The sequence below is a fragment of the Sycon ciliatum genome, chromosome 8, assembly GCF_964019385.1.
Source record: "Sycon ciliatum chromosome 8, ocSycCili1.1, whole genome shotgun sequence".
Taxonomy (NCBI): domain Eukaryota; kingdom Metazoa; phylum Porifera; class Calcarea; order Leucosolenida; family Sycettidae; genus Sycon; species Sycon ciliatum.
The window spans coordinates 26,622,588-26,643,903 of NC_088650.1; the positions used below are offsets into that span (position 1 = coordinate 26,622,588).

At 48.0% G+C, this 21,316-nt stretch overlaps 1 protein-coding gene across 1 annotated transcript; it reads right to left on the reverse strand.

Moving 5' to 3' along the window:
* Window positions 1–11,569: 11,569 nt before the first annotated feature.
* On the reverse strand, window positions 11,570–20,939 carry LOC135822517 (SH3 domain-binding protein 5-like). The gene is made up of 8 exons (XM_065335301.1): window positions 20,521–20,939; window positions 18,070–18,132; window positions 17,555–17,683; window positions 16,308–16,496; window positions 15,965–16,095; window positions 15,447–15,489; window positions 14,044–14,358; window positions 11,570–12,917 (listed from the first exon to the last, which is right to left on the reverse strand). Exons 1-8 carry the CDS (start codon window positions 20,647–20,649, stop codon window positions 12,477–12,479), a joined length of 1,440 nt encoding a protein of 479 aa, XP_065191373.1. The 5' UTR covers window positions 20,650–20,939; the 3' UTR covers window positions 11,570–12,476.
* Between the last annotated feature and the right edge of the window lie 377 nt (window positions 20,940–21,316).

Sequence of the window (21,316 nt, forward strand, 5' to 3'; positions counted from 1 at the left end):
GATATGTTAGGTGGGTTATAACTAGGTCGTGGTCGCTGATACCGTCCACAGGGTGCACTGCTGTCTGTGTAAGCTGGACTCCAGTGGAAACAAGTACCAAATCGATGCAGGTCTGCCCATGACGAGTGGGAGCAGTGACAACATTCCTGAGATCAAACTCGCAGCACATATTCCGGAGATGTTTGTAGTGTCCACTGCGAGGCTGCAGAACATCCGTGTTCAGGTCACCGAGGACAATAATGTTCGAAAACTGACGTAGAATGTTGTCGAGTTGAAGGCTGAAGAGTTCCCAGAACTCGACCTTTGCGTTGGGTGGACGGTACACGCTGCACACAACCAGCTCGTTGGATTTGGGTTTGGAAGACGGTATGCGAACACGTACAAATATGCACTCCACTCCCGGTATACATTGCGTTGGGGCAGGAGAGGAAACAAGAGACGCGTGCACATACATGCATACTCCTCCGCCATGTAGATCTCTGTCTTGTCGATACAATGTGTAGCCAGGAACGTGTAAAAGAGAATCGGGAATGCTGCTGTCCAGGTGTGTCTCGTTAATGGATAGAATGTGAATTTTATGATCGTGCAAGAGTTTGTGAATATCCTGAACCTTATTTCTGAGACTACAAATATTTATAAGAGCTAAAGTGACATTACGACAAGTATTAGTGTGAGCAATGATCCGGTGGCTTACCGACGAGGTGGTAGGATTTGAGGGACTCCCAGGACGATCCTATTGCGTGCCCGGATGTTCCAGTGCACCCCTGTCAGCAGAGCCTCGTTCCTGCAGGAGGTGTGTGATCTGCTGGGGGGTGTACGGTTTGTACGTTTCGTCGAGAATCTCGTCGTACGGCATTGAGCACTTCACGCCTCTACGTCGAAGCTCCTTGTAGCTCGTCACGTTGTTCTTCCTGGCTGTCTGTTGCTGTCGTGTCAGGTCATTTGCCATATATATTATAGCAATAAAAACTGCTTTATGGCAGTTTTCTAAAAAAAGTTATTGTGTTCTAGTCCATGGACCCCGTCTAAAAAGTAAGAAATTAACAAAATGTGATAGCTGAAAATTAAAATTTCACACAAAACCTCACAATAATCACAACACTTGAAATGCTGCTTTCAACACTAGACTTGTACTGCACCAACAATTGGCAACATGCATGTCATGCATGCAAAGGAAAGAGGATCACGAGGGGAAAAGGTCTTCTACATGTAGCTTTTCATTCTGTGTGTGATTATTGTGAGGTTTTGTGTGAAATTTTAATTTTCAGCTATCACATTTTGTTAATTTCTTACTTTTTAGACGGGGTCCATGGACTAGAACACAATAACTTTTTTTAGAAAACTGCCATAAAGCAGTTTTTATTGCTATAATTTCTTTTGTTTTTTCTGTCACCAATCAATGGAATGCCCTATATCAACATGTAAATGATGGCCTTCACATCATATCAATACTGTATTATACGCATTGATGTGCAAGCCTTTTCTTGCAGAAAATGGCACAAGCATGTTCTTCTGCGGGGAAACATGTGAGTTGTGGTGGACCGTGGTGATACTTCTTTTTATACGGAGGTCATTCTGTGCATGTTGCTGTAGCAGAATTTCATGACTCTGTCATAAAATTGTCTTGCCTTTCAGATATATTTGAGAAATGTAACCAGGTGCGTGTCGCAGATGTTTTTGTTGATTCTGTGTTTATAATGGTTTGTAATCATGGGTTATCGTGATAAGGTCATCCTGCATCGTATTGCACTGAAATCGTAACCCTGTTGATGTCGATACAACTTTTGGAAGTAGTTCAATGACTTCAAACTGTTAGTCCACGATTTTCTAAAACAACACAGCAAAGGAGGAACAATATACATGTATTAAAATGTAAATAAATACATTGTCGAGTCCGACATATCGTTCCAACAACTACACTGATCCTCAGGATAAAAGGGGCAAGGCTATGGTTGGAGGTACTGAGAAATAAACAAGGCACTCCATAATAATAAAATCTTACACATCTTTTGGTGAGTTTGAATGATATCCAGTCGAACCTCTGTAGGACGAACACCAAGGGACCGATGGTATTTATTCTGTGAGTTTGTCTTAACCTATTTTATAACCAGTGAATACAATTATTTCTCCAATAGACATACGAATAGATTTCTTCTACAGCGAAAGATTCTAAGCCACACCAACTCATTGACTCGTCTCGTATGAAACAAATGAGTCACTAGAGAGGTTCTGCAAAACGAAAATGCGTACAAACTTTCCCTCTACATCAGGAGGTGCGAAACTTCGCACGAACTTTCGCAGCTTTGGATGCGAAACTTGCAGGGAACGCGAAATGAACAGTCGTACACACTTTCGTGTGATCGGGTCATGGCGTACGTGCACTTGGCCAGCGCAAACTACGAAAATGTGCAGAACGCAAACTTCGTGCAAAAATTCGTACACACTTTCGCAAGGACTGTCGCGAAACTTCGTTCGAATTTTTGTTTTGCAGAACCTCTCTACTGAACGTTTCTTTAGCAACATGACGGCAACTGAAACAGCAACAGAGAAAGTACGATACATGTACAGCAGATTCTTGCAGGTACTACAAACAGTTTGCAGATCGTAATTCTTGCTTTGGCGGCACGAAACTTCATTTGGGGCAGTGCAATCTCGGCGTAACTCACAAATAATAAATCAAACAGCCCAGACTCGAGTAAACAAATCCAATCATACAAGTACGAGATCTTGACGAGACGAGACTGCACCCTTTGACTTGTTTCGTATGAAGCAAATAAGTTTACTGAAACTCTCCACAATGGAGATGTTCCCTGATATGCGAATTTATTTTGCAAACTCGGTCAATGGGTCCTTGAACCTTTCCCTCCAGATTGGGAACTGCCAACGATAGTATGCCACTGACCAGTGCCTTACTTGTAACGTACCAATGTACAATGAATATGAGCAAGAGTACATGAAAACATGTACTCTTGATATGAGTATTTCGACAACACATCTAACATAAGCCTTACCGTCAAGAAGGTGAACTCGCGTTCTTCGCACACTGTAGACAAGGGCAAAGAGATAAAAATGGATCTAAATCCGAATAAAATCAGCACACGTTTCCGTAAATGAAAGGGTGAGCATAAGCAAATGAATCGAAGGAAACCGGTCAACTCAGAGATCACCTGTCATCGAGTATTCCGTAAAAGGAGGCCTGGGCAGCGGAAAAGCTAAATTTAGAAAAGAGATCCTGTCAGCTGTTCCATTATTTATTGCATTCCGCCCAAAATGAGCACACTTTTCGTAAATGAAAGAGTCAACACAAGGAAATGAATAAAAGGGAACTAGTCAACTCACCTGTCATTGAGTAATATTCCGCGAAAGGAGGTCTCAGCAGCGCAGAAACGAAATAAGCCAGGCCAGGAGACGAAATATCCGAAACAGCTCATACAAGAAGCAGTTCCAAAGGAGGAAGTTCCTCGCGCATGCACATCCGAACACGGACTGCACTGCAACACAATGTCTGCCGTGCGCGTGCACAGCACGCGGCTACCACCCGTTGGTACACCTTACGTAGAGACTTACGTAGCCTAAGTGAAATACCGAGCACCTTACGTAGAAACTTACGTAGCATAGCGGTGTCGTTTTTCTTGCCATGTGAACACAATAATAGAAAAGCTGACAGGATCGCTTTTCTAAATGGGAGTTCCATCTTGTAGTTTGAGGTTGAATCGTGTACGGTATACGGCAGACTTGCTGGCTTGGCTTTTGAATTTGATCCGTACAGGACGGGGACCTCGAGACCGCTCAGTTCCAATCCGTTCTGCGTGCTCGACTTCATAGGAGTCTATCTTCAGGATCCGGATGCAGTCGTCAAATAGGCTGTCGTCCGCTTCCGGGATGCCGCGAACAATGGCGTTGTTGCAGCGCTGTTGACGGTCAACTTCTTCCTGCACCAAAGCAGCAAAGTTGACGACGTTGCACGTGCCAACAACCCCTTCCGGGGGCGGCATGTCCTTTTCACCGTTCGTACGGTACGCTGCCGTACCTGTACTCTCAAGACGAGTAAGGCGAGCCTCGAAGATGTCCAGCTTCTCCTTCAATGCCCGATTTTCGGCCATTACAGCATCGATCTTGGCCGAAAATTCCAATGACATGACATCGAAGCGCTCCGTAAGAGCACGTTGCTCCCGCAGGATGTCAGAGAGGAGACTCTGAACACTGTCCTCTCCCTTGGCATTGCTATCGGTCTCCAGGGACACTTGCGCGCGAATCACGTCAGGTGGTGTGCTGGCTTGCGTTTTTCGGCTTGTTGCTGACAGCTTGGATGGCGTGGACTCAAGGCTGGGACTGCGCCTCGCTGGAACCTTTGCGGCAGCCTTTGCGGCAGCACTTCTATAGGTTTGGGACATGACAGAACAGACGTGGAGTCAAAATCACGCCTGGTTCGCCAAAAATTCCGGAGCTTCAAAAAATGCAACCAGTCGGCATTAGGCTGGGAATGTGCAGCTGCAGCAAGTCCTGGACAGGAGAGCACCTGCCTATGCTTCTCGCTCCTTCCCGTGTTCTGTAGTGTCAGTATGGAACAGCTTGCCGAGCGAAATTGTAAGGGCTCCACTCAGCTTGAAGCGGCTCCACACGTTCAAAGAAGATGTCCATAAGTACCTCACGCACCAACACTGGCTGATGACTCACTAGGTCACATTCTGTCTGTCTGTTCAGTTGCGCATGTATTAATTTTCTGGTTCCAAGACAATGGAGCGCATTCCCAAGCCAGAGGGCAGAAGAGACTGAGACGGTAATGGGGTGGAAAGGGTCTGCATACCCTCCCAATAATTTCGGAAGCCTGTTACCATGTATTTTTGAAACATGTGCATGACTGTACAATTGTAGACAATTAATTATTTTAGTTTAGACTACCATCACACTACATCTACAGCACCATGATCTACCACTGCAGATCTGCAGTCAGTGCCAGTTGCTCAATGAAATCCGATCGCTGGAGTCATGTAATGCGCCCTGCCGCCCTTATGTACACACACAATAATAGAAAAGCTGACAGGATCGCTTTTCTAAAATTAATACAATCTTGCAGTCTCCGCTACTACTGCCATTGCACAGCCCAGCGTTCAAGCCTCGGGCTTCCCAGCGCCAGGCATGGCTCTCAGGATCGGATTAGCAGCATCGTAGACCTACGGACTACTACATTGTACTACAAGACTTAGTACACTACTCGTACTTCACCTGACATGTCGAAGTCCAACATACCGGTACATGTATGTAAGTCGCCTGTACTCTAGTATTCCTCTCCTGGTATGGAGGGGCATGGAGACCAGTGTTAGCGGACAGAATCTGCGGCAGGAGACTCCGGTATTACGGACATTGTCACATATCGCGAGTGGGTGTACATGTACATGTAGCCTGCAAAACGATCTGGTGTCGGGCATGGTGTCGGGGACAAGGAAGAGAGGACGACTACATTTTTTTGTAGCGGTCAAATGGACGGACAGAATAATAATATTCGCGGGATCCGCGTTAGCATCACTTGAATGTTCAGAAACACACAAGCTATAGCCTTCGCTTCCGCAGGCCACCACTATGCCTTTACACCTTAGTGGCGAATGCCGACCTCACAAGTGTTAGTGAGTCAGGGGAGAGGAGGTGAGTCTCTCAACCAATCGGGCGCGGGCGTGTAACGGCCCATAACCCTGTAAACTGCATCCTTGTTATCCTGGTTATCCTCACTGGAGCTGTGAGTACCCGACCATGTTGACCGTGGGTGTCGGCGCAGTTCAACACGCGTAAAAAGTCTTTTTACACGCTCCCTGCTGCCAGCGCGGGTCTCGAACTCGGGACCTCATGATTCGCAGGCAGGCCTGCAAACCAATCGGCCAGCATGAAGAAACAAATGGAGCAGAAACAGGACAGAGAGAAGGCCGGAATAGCGTGACCATGGTGACATTGTTGCCACAACAACCGAATACATGTGCATGTATGCAGTAACTTATTATTATTATTAGACACAATCTCATAGCATGTGACAAGCATAGCTAATGCAGGGACAGAATCCCCTGAGACAAGGGCGTTGAGCCAGCCACGGCAATAGTAAGCTAGGAAAACAAAGCAAATATGAATTAAAGCAGAAAATGAATGGAAAATTACAAAGAAAAACGATTAACGGAAGTGAGCACTATCAAAATTCGTGCATCACCCAGGTATTCGAGAATGTTCTTCGATGGTAATTATTGCGTCTAGTTCAGTTGTGATAGTAGATCTTTAAACTGACCAATAGAAGAACAAGTTTTCAGACCGTATGGTAATGATAACCAATGAGAGTAGCCGGAAAACAAAGGGGACTTTAGATACTGGGCTGACTTAACAAGAGGCAGGATGAGTGCGTTACGGGTTGAGCTTGTCGAAAACCAATTGTACTTCATCATGTGTGAAGGGGTTTTATGAAGAAATATTTTATGAACCAGTGTACAGAGATGGTGCTTATGACGAACGGAGAGAGGAGAAGTGTGTGCAAGTCGATAAAGGGCATCCGAAGGAAAACATCGATCCTTGTTGTAAAGAATTTTAAGTATAAATCTATGGTGGACTTCTAATTGGTTCAGAGTTGTGTCAGAAAGGCCACACTAAGCGGTATCGCAATAGTCGAATATAGGGAGAATATAGCACTGATAGTTTACACTGGATGGGCAAATGAGTGCAATGTGGTTGTAGTACCCCTAATAGTAATGCTGAACTGGTTCGCTTGCATACACAGTTGACATGTGCAGCCCAAGAGAGTTTGCAGTCAAACATCACACCTAGATGTTTGTGCTGAGTAACAACACGGATAGGCATAGTCGAGTCAGGGAAGTATAATGGTTGATCAGGAGGGGATGAAGAAATATACGATGGCTTCTGTCTTGTCTAAATTGGGCTGGAGTTTCCACGTTTGCATCCACATGACAGTGCTGTTGATGCGATGCTGCATGGTAAGGAGTAATTGTGCAGGGGAGGAATCAGAACAGATAAGGCCAGTGTCATCCGCATACAAACTAACATCGGGGACAACTGAAGGTAGGTCATTAACGTAAAGCAAGAATAACAAAGGACCCAAAATGGAACCTTGGGGCACTCCAGACGTTACAGGGAGGGGATCAGACAAGGCTACTGCCTGTACTGAGTAACGTTACACTTACCGGATTTCACCTGGCATGCACTACATGTACAGGGGCGGGTCCGGGTTGATACAGTCAGTGAGTGCGTTCGATTACACACTCGAATCGATTCATGAATCCATTCGCATGCATTCAAGTCGTTCGATTTCATGTCATGAGCCCTGGAATCGATTCGGAATCCATTCACTCTATTCACATGGGGTGATGTGAATAGCGCAAATCGATTCATGAATCGATTCGTGAATCGATTCGCGTGCATAATCGAACGCACTCAGTAGAACTACATGGTAGTAATGGTCATGGGTCAGCGCTGCAGTAAGTAGATCTACTAGGCATGATAATTATGCGATAATTATGAGAGGGTTGGTACATGGTTTTCTTGAAGCTCGCCAAACTTCATGTCGACTGGACAGTAGATCTACAGTACAGCCGTACAGGCCAGGCTAGGTCGGAGCGACTGGGTGCCTGCAAAAACCAATACCGCGCCGGCTGGTAACACGTAGACCTAGGACTAGTAGTAGTAGGACTAGTAGTAGGAGTAGTAGGACTAGTAGAAGTAGTACTACTACTAGTAGGTAAGGAGTAGGTCTACGACTCGATCGTGGAGACGAGAATGATGGCCCAACCTAGCCTAGCTCTTGGCCCTCGCCAGGTCGTGGGCGAAGCTGATTTCCAGAAATGTATGGTTTGTGGTACTGACAGTGGGCGATCAGCAAGACTGCTCAAGTGTTTACACAACGTTTGTGAAGAGTGCCTGGCAGATTCACTCAGTGCTCCCGATAACAGCGGGGATTCGAGCAGAAAGTCGATTCTCTGCTATTTATGTCAAGCAACATCGGAGGTAGCCACTGTGTTGGATGGGCCAGGTAGTCTGCTGGAAAATTATGTTCTGACTCGCCAATGGCTACGTAATCGCCTGCTGAGAAGCATAACAAGTGTACAGAGCGCTGCCTGCAGTACCGATGCAGAGAACCCTCAGCAACTGGTGTGTGACGAGTGTGATGTGTGTCCAGAAGATGCAGACGAAGTAGTGGCAGTATGCTATGATTGCTGCAGCATACTGTGCGCTGACCATTTGCGTATTCACAAGAAAACACGCAGCTCCGCCAAGCACACAGTGTGTGAACTGGCATCTGTTGGTGCTGCAGAAGATCCTCTGTCAAAGGCAGGGTCAGCAGAGGGCGTGCTGCGGGCATCACTATGTGAAGTACACCCTAAAGAAGTCTGCGTGTCCCTTTGCAGACAGTGTCGGAGTGGTTTCTGCTCCCTGTGTCAGGCAAACAAGGCACATGCAGAACACGGACACACTGTTCAACCTCTGGACGCTGAATCACTCACTGCCGTTGAAACAAAGCTTCGGGACGGCGTGTTGCCGTCGCTAAATGAGCACCTGGAGGATCTCGGTGACCGCCTTGATGCTCTGTGTAAAGATGAGGAGGCAATTGCACAGCAATGTCAGGATCTCTCTGCCGATATCACCGACCATGTGGAAAAGCTGAAAGCAGATGTGCTGGCCGAACTGGACAGACAGGAGCTGTCACTTCGGGACGAGCTTGACAAACACCACTGGAAGGGCAGCAAGAAAGTGGCTGAAAAGAAAGCTCCACTGCTAACATTGCAGGCCTTACTAGAGCGCACTAAATACCTGGCTGGAGAGCTTGACAGTATTCCAACGCAAGCGGAGAGATTTGCGCTGATGAGTCACTTAATTGATGCAAGCAGTGATATTGATAGCCGTACGCGGCTGGCCAATCCTGGAAGCTGCTTGGACAAAACACTTCACCTGTCCTGGACCTCTCTGGCAAGTTATCAACCCCTGTCGGGTGATTCAACCATAGGCCATGTGCAGTCTGGCCCTACAGCCTCAACAATAAAAGCACCACCACCACCAGCATCAGCAGCAACAGCAGCAACCCGGCATCCAGATTCATCACCAGTGTCGGACGCAGACTGGGATGTATCAGCGAAGTATGCAGTGCTGAGTGAAGAAGTCGTTCTGAAGGTCAACTTCTCATCTGAATCGAGCAAATTCGACAACATTGGTGAAGTTACTAAAGAGATCTACCGCCAAGCATCTTTGTCAGATGACTTCAGCCTGATTGACCTGCATGCTGTACCCATGACAAGCTCGACAAAAATGTTCTGCTCACAGAAACCTGTAGAATTTAGGGTACCTCCTGTGGCCGGAACATACCGACTGGAGGCAAAGGAGCTATTGATCTTACACCGTGTCATTCTACCACCCCTGCCATTCGATTTCAGCAAGGCAGTGTTTCGGAATGCAGAGTCGCGTGATAGTGGACGGACTGTTGTGGCGCTCGGTCAAAATGGTCTTGCTGGTTGTGTGACCTGCCAGCCTATATTGCGCTCAAGGTCGTCGGCATCATGGCACATCTTCTGCCGAAATAATGGATCTTGTTGGAATGGCTCCTTTGGCGTTGTGAAGCCATCCACAGATGAAACCAATACAGGTATCTCGTGGCGAAAGCGCAATACTGCCGCCATTTTCTGTGAATCAGGAGTTATCTTTCGTTCGTCACTTTCTGGCTCATCGAGGAAGGATGACTCTTTCGACTTTCCCCAGATCGGTAGCCCTTGCTGGGGGCCGGGTGATTTGTTCGCTATTTCAATTGCACGGGTTGGTGAGGATTTGCATTCGACCTCTTGTGTGCATCAGGTACGCCTAGTACACAAGCGGTTGGATGGGATGGTTCAGGTGACTGGCTGCTCAATGGACATGCGGCCGTATTTCTGGCTGCCTCCTCGGTCATCGTTCTCGTTGCTCCCGCCATACTGATACCACACTGCCAGTATCAACTCACTGTGATTCACAGTGCTTGGCAGTGGCAGTGCAAACATCCCTACACTACAGCGCTAGCAAAAACACACCATTGACATTGGACATAATAATTATTTTATTTTATACTCTCCTATAACTCAGAAGTAGCCACAAACTCGGCCACTATTTTCGAATGGCCGAGTTTGTCGCTACTTTTGAGTTAATGATATTTGCGCCGTTCAGCGACAGGATGAGCGAGCGGGATGTCCTTCTACTTCATCTGCGGAATGAAAGTTTTCAACGGCCAGCATTGGAGGTCGCGCAGCCCTGACGGAGTGAATGCCCGAGGGGCCTCTCTGGAGGTTAGCGGCTGATACGCACCACCACTGGCTACTTGTGCGCCTAAAACAACAACTTTGTCCTCAACGACAGGAGTGGCAGCGGAGGAACCTCACACGGCGGGCGGGCAGTGCAGTGAATGCCCCACGGGCCTCGGGGACTGTCGCGTCCCGTCGGCTGCCCTTCCGTTTCTCGCACCTCGTCATCACGTCACTATGGGACTGTTACTTCAATCTATCATTATGCATGTATGTGTGGCAACGTTAGTGCGAACTTCTGGTAGATTGTCTGCTTCACGCGCTTGTCTAAATTCTAGCGCCATCTGTATGCATGTCCCAGCAGCACTGTGCGTTTCGTTATCACCTTTATAGAACTTCCTTTTGTCACCTTTAACTTCTTTGGGTATTCCACTTTTCTATGTAAAAAGTGCGCAATTGCGCCACTTTACCCTATACAAATATACTCATTCCTTTATTTGCTATTCATTCGTTATTATGGAGTGGTGTTGTGAATGTGGGCCAAGAGTGCAGTGTGGACAGTTATGATGATACTCTCCTATACTTGAACATTCTCTATTGTAATGTTGGACTTGTGCAGTACTGTTAGGCGCCGAACTCGGAACGGACAGGCTAGAATTTCACCAAGCACAGCATACCAATGTATACACAGTGACTCAACTGTGCATAGACTGTAGTACATGAAAAATAAGAGCAGTCTACGAGCCTCATCACCCCCCCCCCCCCCCCCCTTCTTCGGCGACCAACAGTGTCCCTGAGAGCTTTGCATTGATTCTCAGATGCAAGCGGCCATGTTGAGTGCATGCCTTCGGGTAGTTGACAAACGGCACGTTCAGCTCTTTTACTTTGAAGTAGTTTTATTTGAGAGGCGCGCAAGAAGAATTGATACAAATGTACACGTATGTGCTGCAAGCTTTGCATGCTGCTTTTGCATACTAGGAGATGGCTACTAGAGATGCCGCAGTATTTTTTAAACTTCTATTGCTATGACAACTACGAACTATGCCGAGAGTACACAAACCCAACCCCATGGTTCAGGTGCATCACTGATTACTTCAAATTACAGTCATGTACTGTTACTGTCACTCATCAGGAATCGTCGTTGTACTAACTTAAAAGTTAGTACATGTAGAACGACGATTCCTGATGAGTGTTGTACGAAAACTTGTTTGAATCCTTATTTTTTTCTCTACACTATTTCTCCCTTTTTTCATTGTTTTCTTGCACATTGTCTCCACCGTTTTACATTGTATGAATAAAGTATACACAAATGTCGATTCAGCTTATTGATTGCGGTTATCAATAAATCATTGTTATACGTTAACAAATTATGCAGCTGAAATCTTGCCTTTTAGGATCAATGTTACTTACAAACACGCCATCGAAGAATTAGTCGATAATATTGTCTTTGACGGCAAAAATAAGATAAGATATGGGTCAACAACAAGACATTCTCCTCTGTTGGGGAAGCACTTGGTAGTAATAGGAAATTGGAACAGGATCCAGGCTCGGAATAGTGTTTGAAAATATAGGATGCGACACATCGGGGCTATATGCAGGGAGCTTTAGGCAACTTTGACCCTGGCTGCCCATGACCTAGTGTTTGCCTCTGATCGGAGACTGGGTAAAAGAACAAATGTGGAAATTGTGACGAAGACAAGATGGTATAATATTAATTTAAGTTTTCGGATATACTAGTAGCCCCTGACCAGCATGGACTACGATCACAAGTTCTAGGAGTATGCCATCACCAAGCCTAGCCAATGGTGCTGTGTATGTGTATGTGTGTGTGTGTGCGTGTGGTGTGTGTGGGGGGGGGGGCATGGCTACGTGAGTGGGTATGTGTGTGTGTGTGTGTGGGGGGGGGGGGGGGGAGGGGGGCATGTCTACGTGAGTGGATATGTGTGTGTGGTGCATGGTGTGTGTGTGTGCGTGCACGCATGTACGTTTGTAAGTTAGCTGTACATGTGTGCGTGTGTACGTGTGTGCATGTGCTTGTGTACATTTGCACACACACGCGCGCGCGCACACACACACACACACAGTGACACCCACGTGTGTGTGTGTATGTGTGTGTTAGATTGTCAGGTAGTGCATGTCCAGCACAAAGCTACCACTAGACCAATGCCATCTCTACTCACAGTGGCCAGCGCACTGCGGAAATACAGGCCAACATGACGACAACTTGTGCTACGCGTCTTCCGCCGACTCGTCACCGTCTGCTCCGCCAGCCATCCGAAGCTCATCGGCTAGACTTGGCGCTGATGCTTGCTCCAAGTCTGTTTGCTCCGTACCATGCAGCGAGTGATCGGTGTCCAGCATCGAGTCTGACGCCACCACTTCCACGTCCGCTGCACCCTCTGATCTATCCACTTCGTTAGTCCCCGCGCCATGCTCCTCAGTGCTCTGCTCTTCGCTAGAGCTAGTCTTTTCCTCAACTGATCTCTCACGTGTCAACGACACGGAGTCGTCATATCCGTCATGTACACCATTGACCGCAGCAGTGCCGTCGCTGCTCAGGCTTTCCACTTGATTGTCCGGGTCCTGGGAGGTTGACGTCGCGAGGCTGCTGGTCTCATCGATGTCAAGCTTGTCCAACCGATCAAGAACTGTTGGTGTACACATGCCATCCTATTAGAGACACACACACACACAGATACATGTGTACATGGCATGCTGCTGAACTGGACATATCAAGCTATCAACACACCCCAATAGTATACGGTGTACGCTTGCCATCCTGTTAGAGACACACAGATACACGTGTGCATGGCATGCTGCTGAACTGGACATATCAAGCTATCAACACCCCCCCCCCCCCCCCCCCCCCAATAGTATACGGTGTACGCTTGCCATCCTATTTGAGACACAGGGATACATGATTGTGTACATGAAGTGCTGCTGAACTGGACATGTCAAGATACCAACACACCGCAATAGTATACGCGTGCACATGTGCTGCCGACTCGGACGGCCATTTCCTTCCCCTTCCAGTCCCGTCTCAGACAAACACCACCCGTGCGCCGTGCTAAGGTTGGCAACAAGGTGGGTATGCTATACTATGCACTCTTTTCATAGAGTTAGTGATGACTTTGCACCAATGACTTTAGAATGCAGTATAGACTGGTGCCAAGCGACCACTGCCAAAAATACACCCCATAGCATCTCAGCGTGTGAAGACTGGTCATCTCAGATCCCAGACCGGGCAACAATGTCCTTCGAAGTGCATGTTTGACTATGCTGAAAGACCAGCCGTCGAAAAAGGCCAGTTTTCTGTGCACCGTGTGCCGTGTGGTGGCCGCTTAGCACAATTCGGCTGTAGGCCAGAAAGAGTTGGCACGGCGAGACAGGAGCGATGCAGTGTACTCAGCCAGCAACAGAGATGATGCAATCGATGCTCCGGCAGAGGAGTCAGCAGGCAGACTCACACTTGACTCAAATTTCGTCTGGATCTCGAAAAATGAAGACACTTGGACAACACCATGACCTCAAGCAAAAGAATGATGGCACGGCTGATGTGGGTTCGGAAGGGATGTCGGCACCCAAAGGGGGAACTTTTTAAATTTTATATAGGGTTCTTGTCTGCCGGTGCATTGATATAGAATGTTATGATTATAAACTAGAATATCAAGCCTGAAAGCTTGTTTTAAAACTAGGGTTCCCTGTCAGAAGGCGTCCCCGCCTGTTGGGAGTCTCCTAGTAAAATAAGATTCAGACACAAAACCAATAAAGCCGCCCCTATAATATTAACACTTACTGGTCGGTCATCATCTACATCGTCCAGACTACCCAGCGACTCTGTGTACTGGAAGGTGAGGTTAGTCATCTCCGCTAGCACAGCGTCCACGTTCACCTCTGCCCCGACGCCGTCCGTCCGCTCTCCCGGCGGTCCAGTGCTCGGCGTTGCCGAGGCGCCCTCGATGGCTTCCCGTGCGGCTTTCTGCGATACGTTGCGGTCGCGCGACTGGTGTATCTCGTTGCTGATCCTCTCCAGGCTGCTGAGCGCTGAGCTGTACTGTGCCTTGGCGTCCGCTATGGACTTGTCCAGCTTCTCTATACTCTTCTTCACACTCTGAGAGACGAACGAACACGAGCAATAGTGGATATGTACTACAGTAATGTAGATGGCCCATGCAGGTACGTAAAATTATGTGCCGACATGGCTATGCAGTACGAGACGGATACAACACTCACAAAATTGTGTACAGCAGACACGCTCAATAATGAAGCATAAGAGGAACCGATATTTTCTTCAGCGCACCGTATTCACTCGATTAGAAGCCGGGGGCTTCTATTTTTTCAATACCAATTTTGACGAAGATTATATTCAAGAGGGGCTTTTATTGTTTCATTCCGTACCAGTATTCCAATCGAATCTCTAAAATTATATATTCACAGCAACTCGGCGCCGAGTTAGTTTGCACACACTACATCGACCAGGACATGTACCAATATGTGCATGTACAAGAAGTTTTTGCGCACTTGACCTTAACATACATGGCACTACCTGGTCACCCTGTGCTTCGCGAATAGTAGTCCGGGCTTCTATTCGAGAGGGGCTTGTATTTTCTCAAACAGTCCTTGTAGGGGGGGCTATTATTCAAGAGGGGCTTCTAATCGAGTGAGTACGGTATTTGCATGATCTAAAAATATGTGTCCGGGCTCCGAATGGACCCCGCGTTTGTGCTTGATGTATCTAGCCTGTTTGAACAGTAGTTGCCAAAATACCTAGTTCCAACTCCACAAAAAAAACAGTTCTTGTATTATAGTAGGGAACCACCTGAGCGTGCCAACCCAACATAATTTGTTGTTTCCATATTTCACCACTTTTCATTATATATCGGAAATATTCAGTTCCAGGTTTCATGTCTCCTTCACGTCATACTCTAGTTTTCTGCCGAAGAAAGCAGTTCTGTATTCAGCAATGGCATACGCGAATAGAAAAAACAACAAAAACTCCAAAATATCGACTGGGTTCATGAATACTCGACGAAGTACGACTGGGGTCCAACGGACCCCAATATACTGGGAACGCAGGAAAAAAGTCAAGTGGTCGCTTAAAAAAATCAGAGGTTTCTTTAAATAAAAGCCAGGTTTTTCTGATACCTCTAGCTATAGATTCGAGTACTTTGTGTACATGATGCGTGTACATCAACTGACCTCCAGCTGGAGATAGTACTTGGCATGCTGCTCAAAGTATGGCCTGCGTAAGAACACGGGCAGACAGGAGAGCAGCACAAACCAGTACGGTCAGGTATAAAGTAGTGTGGAGACACAAACATGCATGCACACATACATGCATATACAATACACATGCATGCACACATACATAATACTAATTATAATATTCGCGGGATCCGCGTTAGCATCACTTGAATGTTCAGAAACACACAAGCTATAACCTTCGCTTACATGCATATACAATACACATACCACACTGATGTGCAAATACTGCCCCCCCCCCCCCCCCTCCCCACAGACACACATTATTGTATACCACACACACATGCATGTACACACATACATGCACGCGTGCACACACAACACAAAAACACACGCACACCACACACGCACATGTACTCATACACACACCAGAGATAGCCAGAAGCAGGCGGTAATTTGTCATGCTTCTCTAAAAACCGACAGCTGCACAAATTTTCACCAACATTCTCTCTCACATTGCGTTCTTGATGCTTCTCTTGTTGTCCTTGTAGAGAACATGTATGCGTTTTTCAAACTGGGAGTAGTGGTCCGACGCCGTCAGATGTTCCTCTTCGCAACGCCGCCTTTCTTTCTCGCTTTCCATCACCTGGAGTGCGTGAGGAGACCAACATGACAACGACCATAATGTTCATAGTCACGGAAAATGACGACGACGTCGAGGACGACAACACCCACTGCTTATCACTGCATCTCAGCAGAACATAGAGCACCTCATTGCAATCGTACTGCAATAGTGTGGAGGTCTGGAAGAGAGGAGTCCTAGAGCACACACCTCGTAGTGCTGCAGACAACACTGACCTTTAACGTCGCATGGTTGAGTACCTCCATCCACGCCATCGAGTCTTGACCAACAATACCGGTCGCAACTTGATCACTCTTGCCAGCCATGACGTTTGCCTCGGCCTTTGCCACCGTTTCACGCGCTGCTTTGTGCATGCTGGACATCTTCTCGTAACGCTGCGCCGAGCGCTGTGCATCGATGTGTGCCTGCGACAAAACACAAGAACAGCAAACTAATGGATGCAGCCGTGTTGTAACAGTCGATTAACCACATGATACTTGGGCGCCCTGTACAGCCCAGATGCCGTATCCAGTCCACAGCCTTGTATCCAGTCCACAGCCCCGTATCCGGTCCACAGCCCCGTATCCGGTCCACAGCCCCGTATCTGGTTCACAGCCCCATATCCAGTCCACAACCCCGTATCCGGTCCACGGCCCCATATCCGGTCCACGGCCCCGTATCCAGTCCACAGCCCCGTATCCGGTCCACAGCCCTGCATCCAATCCACAGCCCCGTATCTGTTCCACAGCCCCGTATTTGGTCCGCAGGCCCATATCCGATCCGAAGCCCCATATCCGGTCCACAACCCCATATCATATCCACTTCGCTGTATCCAGGCCTCGGTGCTCTATCCGGTCCGCAGTGCCCTATCTGGTACGTGACACTTTACATAGATCGCAGCGCCTTGTCCAGTCCACAACGCATTCCGTAGTTAACGACGCCGTGTACCGTCCAAACGCCTTACGAGGTCCAGGATTGAATCAAATCTTTTGGTGGCTGACATCCGATGAAAACGCTACGTTCTGTTCGCCACCTAATTTTAAACGGATTCGTTCCAGGTGGTAGCGGCCGTTGCTAGTTGTCCTTCGGGTACAGAGAGAATTTGCACTTGGTTGCATGTTGCAGGCAGCGGTGCTGGCATTGCACCTCATCATCGTGTTTCTCCACCAGCCTACGACTGCTGTATGATTATTAAAATATGTCAACATCATTAGCTCATACTTCCTGGTGATTTTCAGTCCTGCTGCGACAGAATTTTGGCGAGAGAGAGAGAGAGAGAGAGAGAGAGAGAGAGAGAGAGAGAGAGAGAGAGAGAGAGAGAGAGAGAGCGAGAGCGAGAGGAAGAGAGAGCCATTCGGCCATCTTCATGTGCGCCGGAAGAAGTGTCCGTTAGAAGTGATACTTATCACACTTGGCCTGCACACATTACCACCATATCAAAATAATCTAAAAATAGATGCACAACCTCGTCCTCGTCACTCACTCGTCTGGCTCGTTTCCGTAGTTCAAAGTACGGCCGAGCTTTGGCGATAGACTTTTCCCGTGACTTCTTGATTCCATTTAATATCCGGAATGCTTCGTCCGTTATCGCCTTAAACTTCTCCCTTGCATCCTGTGAGCAGATGCACAAACAATGTGCCATGTACATAACCCGGCATAGAAACAATCACGCACACACACATGCAAGCACACACATACGCACGCACACACAACACACACATACACATGCGCGCATGCGCGCGCGAGCACGCGCACACACACACACACTTTGCACATGAGCGGCATCGGAGCACACCAGTTGACTACCAGGCTGCCTACTGTCACAGCAGTCTGCACTGATAACACAATAACATGAAGAATACTCAATCTGCGGATCGAACTGTTTCGTCCTTTGTGGACTCATCAGCGCAGCACAGAGAAAATGAGGCCGAACCTGACGGCAATGAAATATATATTTTACCAAAGCCAAGAAGAATATTACGCACTCAATGTACTCACCCCAATTGCTTTCTCGTATTTGTTAATGTTCTCACTTGCAGTATTCAGTCGGTCTAGTTCATCCTGAAGTACACAGAACAACGATAAACAAACACCCGGCACATATAAGGCCATTGCTAGGTGAATGGGTAGCATGATGGATGAGGAATTCACCAAAGAATATCAGGGTCTCCTTGCCACTGGCGGAAGACTGCACACTGTGCCATTCATTTCGTTGCTACTGTTCAACAATTAGGTCACATGACGTATGCACTGCTTTGGTGTCAACCTCAAGCAGAGAAGTATACTCAGCTCCACTTCAAACAGTCAACGTAGAGAACGGCAAACGATGCTGCATACCTGTTCATGGAAGAGCAGGCTAAGGATAGCGTAGCCGTTTGGTGGTGCAGTTCTGGCCAGAGAAACTTGACCTCATGAATAAAGTAGCGCCACGTTCCAGTGTAAGGAATAGAGGTTTTGGGATTGATGTCATTGTGGTGACTCAGCGGAACCAGCGGCTTATGAGTGCTATGCATGCAGCGTGAATCAGCTGAACCGCTTATGAGTGCTATGCATGCAGCGTGAATCAGCTGAACCGCTTATGAGTGCGATGTACGCAGCGTGGATCAGCTGAACTGCTTATGGTCGCTATGCATGCAGCATGAGTCACTAGTGCATCACTCCACCACGACTTCACCAGAGCATCTGAATTGATGATGTAATCGTATAAACCTCTATAGTGGACGTGGTGCTAGGGCCGTCACGTGGTGCTAGGGCCGTCACGTGGTGCTAGGGCCGTCACGTGGTGCTAGGGCCGTCACGTGGTGCTAGGGCCGTCACGTGGTGCTAGGGCCGTCACGTGGTGCTAGGGCCGTCACGTGGTGCTAGGGCCGTCACGTGGTGCTAGGGCCGTCACGTGGTGCTAGGGCCGTCACGTGGTGCTAGGGCCGTCACGTGGTGCTAGGGCCGTCACGTGGTGCTAGGGCCGTCACGTGGTGCTAGGGCCGTCACGTGGTGCTAGGGCCGTCACGTGGTGCTAGGGCCGTCACGTGGTGCTAGGGCCGTCACGTGGTGCTAGGGCCGTCACGTGGTGCTAGGGCCGTCACGTGGTGCCTGGAGCTATGTATTCATGAGGTTGAATTTCTCTGGCCAGGATAGGAGTTCAAAATTTCACTTCCCAGAGGATTTAAGTCTATAGAGCTGCGAAAAGGGACCTTGATCTGTCTTGCAGCATGGCAACGCAACAGAAAGAGTGAGAAAATCCTCTGGTTTGCCGATTTTCGACTTGCCCTGAAAGGTAAATTATACCGTGCCTACCATGATCAGGCAAGCACAGTGAATTGGTCTAAACTCTAAAACCATGATTGAGGTACCTGGTCCAAGTCCTGCCTGAGATTGTTTTTTCCAGCCGTGCTGCTACCCATAGTCAACTGGAAACTTGTGACCAGGCACAATGGGGTACAATAATGCGGCTAATGAGGGTTTCGACAATTGTGTTGGCGGTTGCGAGACATATCCCCTCACCCATACCGTTAGGCGCCGCATCTGCCGCTGAATTTCGGGGTGTTAGCGACCGTCGGGAGTGGAGGCGAAACTTTACTTTTCTACCATGGACTTTGCACTAGAATGGGAGATACTGTCAAGGCTACGCGGACGTTCTCTCGCCGTAGTCTCAAGGGTTTCCATGGCTGGAAATCAAACCATACAAGGACGGTGAGATGCAAATACTCTCATGGCACATTTACAGCAGTACTATGCTCATAGCATTTTTTGAAGGACTCTATAATGCATGTAGTATAAAGGAATTTTCCAACATAAACGCCCCCCCCCCCCCCCCCCACACACACATAACACACTTCATTGATCAGTACTGTCTGCAAGGATCTGATTCATTTTCCAGGCAGCTGCCCTCTCGCCACTACTCCTAGTACTAGTAGTAGCATGTCTACATCACCTGATTTCAAGTACCTCCCCCTAGCCATGCAGGCACACATTCCGGACGCACCTTCAAGTGCGAAGCACATGGCCCACCACTCGCACGAGCAAACCACCTCATTTTAGGTTCATACCAGTTATCACAGGACGCAAAGGAATCCTGCATCCCACACTCTCCCACAAACATTTCAGAATCAGCAGGTTGGGCTGATCAGCCGCCGAGCCCACGAGCCACCCATCTTATTCTAAACAACTACTTTATACTTCATTCCCAACAGGCAACACGGCATTTCGTCAAACTAGCGCCGACCTACCGTACAAACTGCAAACAGTAAGTACAATCAGTCATTCCCGGTGCGTGACCTGGACGAAGTACGATCATATGGTGCACCTCGACACACAACATCCTACTAGTTCGCAAAAACGTTGTCTTCGGCAACGTTACATGTGTGACGAGGACTCTCAATAGCTCCAGTTTTCGAGTCACTAAAAAGCACTATTGTCACAGTGCACTTAGAGGGGTATGTGAGCACTTGCCTTGACTCTTGGGTCCAGCTCCTCGTCGTCCTCCTCCTGTCCATCAGGGCTAGGCATGGCCTCCCGAGGCTGATCCAGAACGTCATCTGGTTTGGGCACGCTTTCGGCCTCTTCCTGAGTGGTCGACATTACCAAGCAGGTTCCGCCGCAACATCCAAACAAATTTATTCCATACACTATGATACAGCTCTGAAATATTTCAAAGAAAATTGTTGCCTCAAAGTTCTGCCTTCCACGGTGAGTGGCCGACACCAATGCGTAGATCTACGCGGCGGATAGGGGAACAGGACAGAGACGGTGTCACAGATACCAAGCCGCAGTCGACGCTTCCACGACAGTCTTCACTACAGTCTGTACAGACAGGCTGCAAGCAGCAAGGCACACGACGCGGCCTATCACTATCAGTTTCTGCAATTATTTTTTTCACTACAGTCTGTACAGACAGGCTGCAAGCAGCAAGGCACACGATCGACGCGGCCTATCAGTCATCACTATCAGTTTCTGCAATTATTAATTTTTTTTGAAGGCGAAACCAGGCATGTCGAAATGTCCAACTCCATGGATCCAACGCCAGCATGCAGCAGTACAGCCTACAGCCTTACAGGGGCCGGGGAGCCATGCCATCGCCAGGGGCAGGGGTCAAGGACAGTATGTAGTATGTAACATACAGTCATGTGAGTACAGCAGTCGAAGAAACACTCACATCCAACCTTGACAAGGTTGCCTGGTTGGATGTGAGTGTTTCTTCGACTGCTGTACTCACATGACTGTATGTATGTATGTATGTATGTATATG

Bases quoted from the DNA above. Each gene is read 5' to 3' on its own strand.
- LOC135822517 (XM_065335301.1), bottom strand. From the start codon at position 20,649: ATGTCGACCACTCAGGAAGAGGCCGAAAGCGTGCCCAAACCAGATGAC. The intron at 16,497-17,554 runs GTGAGTGACGAG...GTTTTGTCGCAG, and splicing joins TACGGAAACGAGCCAGACGA to GCACACATCGATGCACAGCG. The intron at 12,918-14,043 runs GTAAGTGTTAAT...TGTCTCTAATAG, and splicing joins ATGTAGATGATGACCGACCA to GATGGCATGTGTACACCAAC.